The sequence below is a fragment of the Pieris brassicae genome, chromosome 1, assembly GCF_905147105.1.
Source record: "Pieris brassicae chromosome 1, ilPieBrab1.1, whole genome shotgun sequence".
Lineage (NCBI taxonomy): Eukaryota > Metazoa > Arthropoda > Insecta > Lepidoptera > Pieridae > Pieris > Pieris brassicae.
Window position 1 is genome coordinate 16,516,141 of NC_059665.1, and position 14,649 is coordinate 16,530,789.

The 14,649-nt window shown below is 31.2% G+C and overlaps 1 protein-coding gene across 1 annotated transcript in view; it reads right to left on the minus strand.

The window, feature by feature from the left end:
* Positions 1-8,620: 8,620 nt before the first annotated feature.
* The window catches only part of LOC123712514, a 73,409-nt gene continuing 67,380 nt past the window's right edge, over positions 8,621-14,649 (minus strand). Inside the window, exon 3 of the mRNA XM_045665647.1 lies at positions 8,621-12,010. Within this exon, the coding sequence (XP_045521603.1) occupies positions 11,861-12,010 (150 nt within the window). The 3' untranslated portion in view covers positions 8,621-11,860. The remainder of the gene's footprint in view (positions 12,011-14,649) is intronic.

Here is a 14,649-nt window from a genome sequence, read left to right on the forward strand (position 1 = left end):
GATAGTTATAGTGGTCAAAGACAGATAAGGCAGGTAGGTTTAATTCTTATGGTAGAACTATGTAAACCATCTGTAAACATGTCGTATTTTTCTCTCATACGATCGATGGCTTTCATTGATTTCTTTTACCATTAACCATTCTCATATTAGCTTTAGTCAAGCTCCTAAACTACGTCTAATACCTAGTGCATAATGCGTATGATAGATTGCTTGCCACGCCTATCGATTCCGAAAAGCAATCACCGTTTAACATCCACCACCAACCCTTTGGGAAAGAGTTGGGGAATGATTATATCCGTATTCTAGGTAATTCATATTTAAAAAATGTTTTTGATTATTAATTCGACATCTATAAACCGTGTGAAAGTCCGCGCTACTAATGTTTTCATGTTGTTACTTGGCGCATAATAAAATAACTAGACTTTGTCACGCGAAATAAGTCTTAGTGTTTTTGGGAGACGAGATTTATTTCAACATTATTGTATTCCACAGTATCGATAGTAGACTGACAGCGAGTCATTAATCATCACAGATTATCTTCACTAAGTTGCGGCTAGATTTTGGCACGGACCGCAAAACATGAGTAATGACTGGATCTGGTTTTGCTGTTTCATGATACATTAACTTCGACCATGTAGATTATATGATAAAAAATTATAGGAACTTCCCGTGCAAAATCTAAAGAACTAATTAAGAAAAACACTTTTTGAACGGATTAAAGCTATATATTATTATTAAAAACTTCTAATTATTTACATAATTCTAAATTTTAATTTTTTTCCGACGTTTCGCGTGCTTTTCAGCGTGCGTGGTCACGGTAACTGAAGACAAAAGGTGTTAAATGTCAAAAGTATCACAGCTGCAGAGGAAGTTGTTTTATCTGTATAGAACTAATTGTTAATTTTTGTCTTAATCTATTATATATTTAGATCTTTGGCAAAAAAGGCTAATAAATTCCATTAAAGTGATATTTTTAATCAAACGGTAACGATCCAGACGTCCGCTAGTAGTAGGATTTCAAAAGAAAATCACTTCCCGCATCACTTTAAAGCACCCAAGATGACCTGCAACGTTCATTTATCACTCAACTCTTTTTGTCCCGTCTATCTGCTTCTATTCAATACTTTTTGTGCAAGATTAAATTTCGCGGTAGATCTCGACCATTAATATCCAAGACCAATCACGAAGACCCCCATACGGTTGAGCGTAGTTAGGAATGGGCATTTCCGTTACTAAGCTCTATAGGAATGGAGAGGTCAACATATACTGGACAGACATGTCCCCAAGTTGACGATTTTTTATTTTTTAACAAGTCTGGTTGCTGTTACGGTGATTATGATTTGTAGATTGAAAATGAAAAATGGAATTATGTATTTTACAATATTATGTGGACATTCAATTATTTATATTTACACACATATTATTGCAATTACAGCTTGAGATTTTGCTTATGTCATAAAGAAATACAAACATATTTATATTAATTTAATTTATACAAATTCTACCGTTTATTTAATAGTTTAGAGCTTAGTTTGAGGAGCGACTTCAAAAAATCCCGAATGAGTATGTTATAAATTCCACATATAAATTTTTCATTTTTTTTTTGTATGTTCAAGCATAGTTAGTGGTGAGTTTGATCAACGTATACATTGGGATTTCTCGAAAATATGACTGATAACAGAGAGTCTTTAACAGCATAAAACTATATTATCTACAAAAATAGTGATCCTAATAGGATATACGATATTTGATATTTATATATTTATGTATAATAAGCAATTACAGATTGGTTGGCTTCACTGACCACCCCTGTTTGTTCACGTAAAGGCTGCATCATCAACACCCCAAACCAAACAATACAAGACAAATTACTGATCATTCCTAACCACTGACCATTCTTGTAAAACATAGAAAACGCTTGCTATTGTTGTGAGTAAACCAATCTATAATATTGTATTGTATTAATTATATTAAAAGTAATCCTTATTTCTTTAACAATACAGTTGGTTTTAACTGAATTTTCTGAGTTCTAAATTCAACTGTTTGGAATAATGACAGATAATTTGACCAATTTTAATAAACTTTGTTGTATTACAGTTAATATGGGCCATTGCGTACACGAGAGCTCAATGTAAACTGGTTGTAATCTTCAATATGGCGGCCATCACGTGTCAGTCACGTGGCGATGCTGAAAATCAAAAGCGTTGGTTCGTAATGAATTTCTTTAATATGGTCATTAGAGATATGATTATACATATATTTGTCCGCTGTTTATTTAAATTGGTTTTGTAATAGATAGGGGTATGAATAAACGTTTTCCTAGTCGTTTTTAATGTTTGTAAGTCTTTAAATATTCATTTGGATATTTTCAAAGGAAGGACAATATGTATACGACTAGGTGTTTCCTCAAGTACAACATTCTGGATAAATACAATTAACTAATAGGGACTTCAAAACACTTTAATATTAAATTTGTAATACGGCTTAGGCTTTCTAATATATAATATTAACGAGTATTTAAATAATGGAAGATCTGCAGAGTTGCACTTAGTGCAATGTTCGAGTTAGTTTCATGGCGTGTTTGGTCACAGACTATTATATATAAAAGTAAATTATTCTTATAACACATGTACAGCCTTGGCTCGTACATACACATCTTTTCTTGAAATCTTCAACACACTTTGATAGAAAGATACGAATGAGGACTCTAATCAAAACTGTCTAATAATACTATTTCCTTATTCCATCATTTTGTTTCCGATTAATATATACATATTTACACCATAGTGCTTATATTATAGTTGTTCGGACTAAAACTTGCAGCTAAGTTTCATCGTCGGACGTCAAGGCAGAATCAAAATACCATCCATATTACCTCAACGTCCTTCGTTCCACAACTGAGCGTTTTTTAAGGCAGGTTTTGCCACGCACACGCTCTGAACTAAGCCCTCAAATCATTGCCGAATAAAAATCCCATTAAAAGTTTCCCAGGCCAAACGACTGGATAAAAGTGATCACCTATGGCCACGTGTCATGAAAGTAGCTCATACGCCCCACTGAGAATTTAAAGACTATAATTCATGCGGTTATGAACAATTTTTTAGAAAATTAATATAAATTAATGCGATCATGTGCTTTTTTCTTAATTAGTTTTTAGGGGTATAGATAAATTTAATAAATTAGGATTTTTACTTACAAGCAGTACCCCTACCGTAATAATAATTGTAGTATTGATAGCGCATTATAGACCCAAAAAATTATTTGACAATTAATGATGGGTATGTCTTAATAAATATTAAATTATAAACTGTGGTTGTTACATAAAATTGTGAATTTTTAGCGGAAAAATAAGTACGAGCATTTAATTCAATAATTTAGTTTGTAGAAAATGGTCAATATATATTTGGTATATGCAAATTAAAGTTTACTCTTTAATTAGAATCTAAATTAATACTCAATTCAATGTTACAGTGTTTTTGTTCTATATTCAAATGGCTAAATTAAAACAGGGCCTGAATTTTTTAAATGAGATTTCGAGATTAAAAATTAGACCCATAACAGAAGCCGTACTTATATCGTGTACATAAATTAAAGGTAATAATATCTACGCACCCTCGGACGAGACATTTGCATCGATATTGAATGTCCAGAGTGTTCCAGCTACAATCAAGGGATGGGCTTACATCTCAATTCGTATTAATACAGATGCGGTCTTTATATGACCGCCAAAAGTTTGAAGTTTTGTATGTTAAGAAGTTTTGTAATGTAAATAAAGAGAACGTTTGTGGTGGATTATCAATGTACGTTATGAGCAGAATTATATTCACGTAAATTACGCTTCATTACTGCCGATTGGAAGTATTTTATGATTTAGACGGCAAATACAACTACTTTTTAAATGTTGTCGGTATTGGCGCCCATTTCCTATATATCATACATGACGTTCACAAACATCATATCGTTTTTACATAACAACTAAGTGCTCTCAAATAAAGGTATATTTTGTGTTTAAAGTAGAGATTTTCAAAGAAGTTTTAAAAGCTCAATTGAAATACACTTTCTAAAATATGACAGGCATTTGATTTTGAAGAGGTTAACCGGAGGTTTGATAAATCGCAATAGATGCCTTTCCCGCTAAACTCAATGAATACATATCTGCGTTTATACTCTCTGTCCACGAATATTATTAAGGCTTCTATCGGCGCTGCAGCCTGTTTAAGTGATATTAGTCTAACACGCATGTCATGATTGATTCTCGCAATTTAGACAGGAGCGTTGACGTGACGAATTAGTGTTAGATAATGGGTTGGGTGACCTAAGTTATTACCATTTTACACTATGCATATACACCGTGGTAGTCATATCACCAGAAATAATTGGTTTCAACTCCCCAAAGCGTCACAGGATAAAATATTGTTTCTGTTCTATTTATGAATTTTTTCCATAAGATTATGTGGTTTTTGCTTGTTAATCGTAATCACTATGGCTCCGGAAACAGAATTATAGAATTTCAGTTTTTGTACCTTACCAGGCCGTTACTAGAGGCAGAGACGACGTTTCGTTTTAATATTAAAAACCATTCTTTGTTTAGTTCATAATAATACGAAATAAATATTGTTTCTTGTACTATTATCTAAACACTTGCCGCGTATTCTAATCCCCTTACATGTCGAAACCGTAATAGAAACCTGGGGAAAACAAGAAAAACATAATGCCTATTGTGGCCCCACTCATAATACGGCTTTAATGAAGTAACACGACGCGTCAGTGTATGACATAACCGCACCCCTTTTGTGTAAAACGGGACTATTCTGGTTTGCAACCAGTACTCTAAAAATTTGACTGAAATGTAGACTACCTAACTAATTTATATGAAGTTTTACGTTTTATAAATCTAAGTTATGTCTAGAGATTCGTTTGGATCTACGAGAAATAGGAGAAGGATTTACAGATTTTTTTAATGAAATGCCCTGAAACGGGCAGGCCGTCAATGCTGGCCTTTTAAGAATTTATACACGCTTTTCTGAAAGTGCTCTACGTCGAATTGGTTCGCAAATACTTTAGGGAGCAGCTGGTTCCACATTATGGTGATGGGCAGCAAAAACTGCCTTAAAAAACGCTCAATTGTGAAACGCAGACGTCTAGGTGATCCGGGTTATATTTCATAATCTGATGAAAATCAGATAGCTATCATCTAGTCATAGATTATAGGTCTTACCAAAAATTTTTTTTTGGATTGAAGCCAGTACCAAGCTAGTCCATTTTAAATACCATACTATAGCAATCGTCACTAACGAAGATCTCAATTCTTTTTTCTTATAAATGAGTTACAAGGTAGATCTTTTTTTTTATAAAGAAAACTATATTAGCCTTATAAAAATGCGTATATGGAGATATAAAAATATAATGTTTATGTCCTTTCTAAAGACATAAATATGGAATATTATATATATGTTAGAGACGGATGATTTCTTTATTTAAATCAAGACTAGTTATGTTAGAGAATATTTCAGCCCAATGGAATAACCCAACCCTATCAAAATAAGCAGCCCCGAATCAAAAAAGCAATATGTAACAAATTTGTTTTTCAATTTCGTACCAATTTTGCATACCCAGTCGTATTGTGGTTTTATTATTTGTGAACATTTTTTTATTCTCGTCTTCATAGGCGAGGTATGAAAGAGGATTTTAAGGCTCGTTATAAACGGAATATGTTTTTCCCTTTATTTCGGGGTGATGTTTGTTTATTTTCTCCATTTTTCGGCTTTTTTAAAGGCCTTCGAAATTCGCGTGGAAAGTAACAAAAGGCCCGTGTTTTGTTAATGTATCTGACATTAAGTTTTAATGATGTAAAATAGACTTTCATTTTTATTTAGTAGAAAACATATACGACAGATAAATAATAGTTTTTTTTTATGTTTTCTAAATGGTTAAAGGTTTTGTGTTTTAAACTATACAAAAATCCTAACAATCATCAGTTTCGTAAACTTTTTTCTGGTGGTTTAATCTCTTCATATTCAAAACGACTTTATGGATGCTATATACAGTTCAAACAAATACCTCTGCTTTGTGGCTTCTACACACAGTGATATTCCAATAAATTCAATTATCGTGAATATATTATTTAAACAACAAAATGTGACGATCCAAGTCATCGATCTTCCTAATCAGCGTGCAAAACGCGATAATATTGCAATTCGTTGATCGATTACTTGTCTATATGCAAATAATTGTGGCAATTTGAAATTCAAATTTTTTTCACGACTAATAGACGATATTGTATGCAAAATACATTTGTACGAATGACGAAGGTGCAATCGCATGAAACGGTTGTCGTTTTTGTATTTTGACATCTGATGAGAAAATGATTGGAAATTTTAATCAATCAACGCTTATATTTTTATGGACGATTTTTTTGGGATTCGAATTTTGTTTTTTTATAATAACAGATTAACTTAATATATTCAAAATAATAAGCAGTTTTGTGATAGGCATTGGACTTGAGTAGGGGACTAGAGTTGAGACTAAGCTTTAAATACGACACCCCTGTGTCAAAAATGTATTTGATTAAATCATACATACGTTGTGAATTTTAGAGTGAATGTTATAAATTTATACTGCAAATATAAATTAAAATCCATTTTTTTCAACCATTATTTATATGATTTTCTAATTTTGGAATAGCATTATACTTGAGTGTAATACGAGCCCGACGCAAAATAGTTCGTCTTGTATGAAAAGTAGTGCGAAGCGTAAAATATAGAAAGTAAATATTGTTAAAATAATTAAGAACCTTAAATTAACCACAATTTGATGAACATTTTAAAGTTTATTTTAACATAATTGAAATTCTTTCATTTTCATGACTTTACATTACATAAAAAATTCTAAATTCTCGTTCTATTCTTTTATAGTGCTGAATGATAGATTGGACTGTAGACCTGGGAAGTATCAAGTCTTTAGATATTTGGTAACTTGATTTGCCAGCATCGACCCCACGAACGCTTTCGAAGCTCGTCACACACAGGTTTGTCATCAAATGGGTCATGCCCATTGTTATTAAAACTAATGAAAAAAACTGAAATTTTCAGAATTTATGCTATCTCACTTGACAAATAACACAGAATTACTTTTACAAATTTAAATTATGCAACATTATTGTACAAAGAAGGAATAATCCTATTTAAACTCACCGATAGACGAACTCTTTTGTATCGATGAACAATTAGACGAATTTCTTCGATTTTAAGACAGAATATGTATAAATTTAAAAAGCTAAAATCGTTTATTGGTTTATAATTAAAAAATGGCATAAGTAATGCGACATGTGATAGTAGAACACCTTTCTATTTTATATAGATATACAAAAATAATTAAGAAAATTTCAGACTAGACGAACTATTTTACATCGGGGCTCGTATCTAGCATTTTCTCGGCCTTTTAGAGTAGTTTGAAAATTTACAGCAGTTTCTATAACAAAAGCGTATCCGTAAAAGTTTGTGGTGAAGCAATAAAGTCATCTACGTAGACAAGATACATCAAGTTAGTGGCCACGTTAGGATAGTTCTTACAAACACGATTTAACTTAAGTGTTTGGGGAAGTTATTCAATTTAATGGCTTTGAAAATGGTTTAAAGTTTTGATGAAAAGCACTTCATATAACACAGTTTCTCCTCCGTTTTTCTTCTCTTTATAATTCGTAAATGTCTCAGATAAAACTGTCGCGTTTGGTTTTGACCTCGGATTTTTTAGGTCTTAATATTTTTCCTTTATAGGTCCAGCCTTCTGTCATCATATGCCTTCGAGATGTAGGTTTTTTACGTGAAGATTTTATTAGACTTTACAGTATGGTCTAGTGTTAATTATGCACCGCCAGGCCGAGCCAAGATTTGATTGAGATGAAGTTCCAATGCCCTACCATCGGGTTGATAATCACGTGTGCGTTTTAAGCCATTTCTTTATGTCTTTTTACTACACTATAGAGTAATTCTCTTGTGTATGAAGTTGTTAGTTTATGTTAAGTACCTATTAGTGTTGGTAGAAACCGAATTTGTTTTATGTCGATTTTTAGTGTCCGAAAAATATATAATTCCCATAGAAGTCGTATTTTTTATTGGACAGGAGGCAAACGAGCAGACGGATAATTTTGAATAAAGTGATAACCGCCGCCCATGAACACCTGCATCGCCGAGGGCAAGCGGGTGTGTTGCCGACCTTACAGGGAATGGTACGCTCTTTTCTTGACGTACCCTAATTCGTATCGGTTTGGAAGTATCTTAACTGGCAGCTGGTTCCACAAAAAGGCGGAAGACCAGGGTTACAAGCATTTTTTCCCTACAAAACGCTGGAATGGGATTGCTTATTACATAGCCTAAGTATAATCATGAAATAGAAATGCATGAAACAGACGCACAACGATACCTGCCTATTAAATTAGTAAATATTCTGTTAAAATTCAATTAATAATCAAGACTTTTCTAGATTATTTTTGCAATATTGTCGTGTGTGACAAGGTGCAAAGCGTGCGGTAAGGTAAAAATAAAACAAACGCAATATTTATAAAAATTATATTATTTTTAACTAAAGAATATACAAAAAAAAAACAGAATAAATTGGCAGTATATAAAATTACAAATATCTGGCATACAACTTATTGGTAAAAGGCGATTACGAAATAAAACTTAACTAAAATTAATTATTTTAAAATATACAGGCCTGCAATTATACTAAAGAATAAAATCACACATTTTTAAACTAGTTATATAAAGGTCTATGCCATTAAATAGCTTTATAGGTCCTTTATTTTCGACGTCGATCTTTTAATACGCAATGAAAAGAAAAGGTTTGTCAAAATTTTTCGTTCTTCATATTTGTTCACGCTCGTAATACCTTCGGGTCCTTTATTTAAAAGCCTGTCAAAGCACTCTGCATATTGCGACTTGTAGTAGTTACGATTGGTATTTTAAATATAGAAATCGCGTGTAAAATAAAGGTCCTATTTAACGAAATACTCAATATAAAATAATACTGAGTTGTTACGTGCTTTGAGAAATTAATTTGATTTTTAGTTCACAATCTAAATTTGAAATCTCTCTTTCTATAAATCAAAAGGACGTAAGTACTTTGTATAAATCAGCGAAGCTTATCTTAAAATCTAATTACAATTATATTGCTTATAATATTATACAAGTAATTACACAGGCGCAAGCACTGTTTTGAAGAATGAATAAGACAACATTCAATGAAAAATATCTTAATCCTTAAAAACCCTTTTTATAGTTCTCATTCTCTATGGTCCTATTAAAAGATTCCAAAACTATTTATTTACTCATTCTTCAAAAACACAAAGCATTAGTACGGAAATTTAGAAATTTTTCGCTACAATTCTTAAACAGCAAAAGCATACCAATTTTAATTTATATACAAAACTCTTACTGCATTGATTTTTATTTGAACTTCACTCAAATGCATCCAAAACAATCATTGTCTTTTAAATATGATTTTTAGTTTTTACGATCTTTAATCCAAAATGTAGTAGTTTCCACACTTTAAGTTGGGTTTGTTGTTTTAAATCTGTTTAGCCAGAAAACAATGTATTTAATGTAAGGAGTTATGATTATGCGATTTTTTTGGACGCTTTGAAGCGAAGTGTTAGCAAATAAGAGTTTTCAAGAGATCATTATGAAAACTTTTTTAATTAACCTTTCACCTTAAATAACATATCACAATTGAACACATCCTTCATTGTTTTGTCTTTCTTAAAGCAAAAATACACTAAATAAAATTACTATGCTTAAACTAAAATTTTGTTCCCGAAATATTATTGATCCCAAAATGGAATTTCAAAAATGGAATATCTTTAGCTACGTTTTCATACAAAAAACAATTGAATAAAAATACGAAGATTGAAGCCACTATTCGTTATATACTTATTAATTAACCTATACGAGTGAATAATTTATAAATTAGATTAAAACAATAAAAGCATCTGTACGGTAACGAATCGTATAGATTCTTTATAATTTTGTATTAATGCGATAAATTATATTTTTATATTATCTTAATATTCTATTGATTAAATATTTTCGGAGTTCTTGGCACGAACCGTTTATCTAAACTAAATTAATCATTTTCATTACAACAATAATGAGATCAATCGATGATAATTTTAGGCTGTTTCTTTGGAATTTGTGAAATATATAGTCCCAGATTTTAATATTATTACCTAATAATAAAACATGGATAAATTCGTCTAGATTTTATTGCTTTAAATTGACAACACCGAAAGCCGAATAATCGCAAAAGTTCTAATATTGTTACGTTTTTGTGCGTTTTACATTAATTATTTAGAAGGAATATAATTGGAGACTTCTAACTAGAATCTGCTTTATTATGCTATGCTATCTGCTATATGCAGATTATTTTTTATCAGTAAGCTTGACCTAAATTTTCTAATCGTAGTTATAGGTACTCCTTTTGGATTTTATACTAGCCCTTTCAAGTCGATATAAAATTATTTATAATTAATAATATACATACACTTCGTAGGACATACGTTCTAAATTGATTTTAATTATAAAATATTTTGTTGTAACGTTATTCAATGAATGAAGAATAAAGTATGAGATGCACAAATTCTCTGTTTTTAAAGTGCGACATTGTTATTGATCAGTATTGGCCTAGAGGCTTGAGCGGGCTACTGTCTTCCCTGAGATCGTAGGTTTGAACTCCGGTTGTGTACCAGTGGTCTTGTCTTTTCATTAGCGCATGTAACATTAGCTCGTTCGGGGAAGGAAAACATCGTAAAAAAATCGACATGCCTTAGACCCAAAATGGCGACTGCGTGTGTCAGTTACAGGAGGCTGATCACCTACTTGCCTATTAGATTAACAAATGATCAGAATAACTTGAAAATATTGTGGCGCCATTGATTTATTTTATTTTATGTACAAACTTCAAGCGCAGACCAAAGGTTGTAGCACGAATGCTTTCAATATAAGTAATAAAATATATACTACAATACAATACTAAAAAAGTTCTTTAATACCATAACTCTCATAGTATTAATGAAAATCGTGTGTTAAAGCCTTAGGGACTAGAGTATAGAGACAAACAGAAGTACATACAAGTGCGATTACAATATTATATTCTTCTATTAAATTCCTTTTAAATATAACTATAATTTATAAATTCCATTAAACATGTTTTCTGAAGAAAAAATTCGTAACAGTATAAAATTTTCGTTAAATACGAATTATATAGGTTATAACTAACGCGAAAATGTATATTTCTGAAATATTAACAATTTATACAGCGCTATTTTATATACAAGAATAATTTTACAGTTACCAATATTTAGGAATAAAATACGAATGACGATTATAGGCCTTAATACAAGAGGGCACAAATATTCAAATGACATACCCGATATATTGACGTGTATATCAAAATCTATCAGGCCACAGTTTAAAAACCGTGGAATTTTATACAAAAATCGATTTAAAACTATGAAACCAAGTTTGCTTCCAATTTTAATACGGCGTCTTCACAGAATACAAAAGAAAATATAAAACCTCAAAGGACATTCAATTACTTTGATATTGGTTATGCGAAATCAATGGCGAACGAAAATGACAATTGACCAATTGATCAAAATCTATCAAATACGCACATTTTATGCTTTGATTTCAACATATGATTACACAAATTATATGCAGGTATGGACAAATTAGTCAATTAGTTAGACAAATTAATCTAATAACCATGGATTTAGATTTAAGAAAATATACTAAATGACATATGGTCCAATGAGCTTTTATACTTTCCGATGTATATCAATTCATTATTTCGTATTCACTCTTCACCGTTTGTTCGAGAGGAGTTTCCATCCCAGCATGAAGAGGACAGCGGTACAGATGGAGCCAGATATGCTGTCAGGCATGATGGATGAGAGAATTGAACTCTCGGACGAACGTTTCTCGTTTGGGCACTCTGGAGATGCTGCGTCGGTCTGGAATTAGAAAGTTCTAATAAGTAGGTTGTTATTGTAAATAGTTTTGTTATTGTTATCATTATCTTTTTCCCCTTTCGAGTTTTTTTTTCTATTTTTCTTTTTGTAATAAATTGTTTTTAATCGCTATAATAGTATAAAAAAGGGTTAACAAAAATGTTTGTTAAGTTTCGTATCGTTAATACTAAAACAATGCAAACATGCCTTCTTGCCTAACACAGATAAATAGATTATTTTATTAAAATATAATTTTATTTCCCGCAATAACTTTACACATCACTTATGATAACATATACACGATTGATACATGAAATATAAGAAAACTTTTATCGTTATTTATAAAATATTTCTATCCAAATTCACAATACCCGAAGATATATTTACATTTGGACTTTATCGTTACCGGCTACTGCACCGACATACAAAAGTTTCTTGGTATCTTAAAATAAACAAATGAACATCACTACATTAAAGTCATATTAAATATTGTAAATTTTGAATAAATCTTGCAACTGAAATTTTGAATTCGTGAATGGAGTTTTGTTCCTTATATAAGCGCATCTTATTAAAATAAATAAACCCATTCAAGCATAAACGCAACTGTATAACTTAATTGCAAGTCAGTATAAGAACAATAAAGCCAGCTATACACTGTAAACACTGAAACGCGGGTTCCTAACTAAAACGCTTTACTTGAAAGTACTTTTTATAGATATTAATAAAACAATGCCCTCATAAAGTTTAGTACGTGAGTTGCAGTGGCACTTTTATTGTAACGGTACGACTACGATACGATTTTATTACGACTTTAATAAGTTGAATCACCCGTTTCATTGCGTTATGGAAGTTTTCAACTGTCTTTGTTAACTTTTTATAAGGTTACTCTGTAGCAGTTCAGGAATGAAAAGAAGGTTGATTTGAAAACATAATTATATAAAATCTGTGCTAATTTTTTAATGACCTCGGTAATTGTATGTTAATTATAACATTTTTAGATTATAATAATCAATATAATTATGTAACATAATATAGAATAAAAGTATTAGAACACGTTTCTCCTGATAAATTAAAACTCAGCTGCTTTGTTTTCAAGTACGCTTTTCTCTTTTTCTGTCAAATTATAAATGTTTACGCTAGGTTAGGGTAAGGTATATTTTATTAAAAACTCACTCTAACAGACTATACGGAATACATACACGTTTATCTGAAAATATATTTAATAACCTGAAAATCTTGAGATCCTTAGTATTTTATTTTTTAATATAGATTGACACCATATTGTGGCCAAGTTTTCAAAAAGCCAGAATCGATTTTCTACACTAAGTACGTTAATAAATATTTAATAATAAAAATAATTTACTCAACGCGATACGATATCGTAACAACCTATACAAGTAATTTTATTAAGTGATACACTTGACTGTTTTATTGTTAGAATAATTTGAATTGCGTTTTTATTATGGGGGATGGAAACTACGCATGTGTTATGGTCGTATTTAAAGATTCGATTCCTGTAAGTACCGATTCCATTTTATGGGAGAAAAGGAAATCACTTTTACTGCAAAAGAAACGTTAAATTTTGATACATAATATTGGATCATACATAGACTTCTAAATCAAGCGTGTTATACAGTGTCTATACAAGATTTGACTACAAATAAGAAGTTCTTATGGAAAATTATGTCAGATATAAGAATTAACTTCCCCCATTACATTACTTAATAAATATTATATGATAGTTGAATAATTATACAAAACCTAAATTTGGAATTAAAAAAAAATAATCTGGTGTCAAAAAAGGTTATATCATTTTTAATCATCAAAATGTGTTTTTAATTTGTATCTTCTGTGCGTGTGTTTGTTATTAAACTCCTCCTACACCTGGACCGATTTTGATGTCATTTTTTGTGAGTGGATTCAAGAATGGTTTACGTTTTGTATTTAAGACTTCTGTACAGGACAACGTTCGCGGATACACTAGTTCTTTATAAAAATCATAGTCAAAATAGTTACAATTATATTTATGAATAAAACCGTTATGGAACGCTATAAATGCTTTTAGTGGTAAAGTAAAATCTAGTGCTCTCGCAATGTTTATTTTAGCTATCTAGATCAAGTGCACTGCAATCTAGGCAATAAAGTTGTGGGCGACGATAGAACTATGCCAACCTACGCTTTACGCATGCCAATAATGAATTCTTATTTAAAAAATGATAATAAATAATCCGCTACATGCTCCTAGGTATATGTGAGGGATGCCTAGGCATCAGATTGCATCTGTTTCTTTAGTATTTTTTCGGTAAGTCGAGATAGCATTCCTGGTAAACTACTACTACTAGTTTTCCTAGTAAACTAGGACTAAAAATAGCCGCTTTTTAAATTTTCCCTGGCTCTAGGAGGTATTTTGGTATACGATACTTGTAACAACTTGAGATAATATTTGACAATACTGATTTTATCGAAGCCATAACAGATGGCATAATTTCAACGGTGACTGTACATTAAAGTCTAATGAGATTACAAGCCACAGGTACACAAGCCCCTCACAAAATAAAATTAGAAAAAAATCCTCTTAAAAGATATCTCTGCGATCGGTAGCGGTGAACTGTATAATTTTATTATACCTAATTTCGACTTTA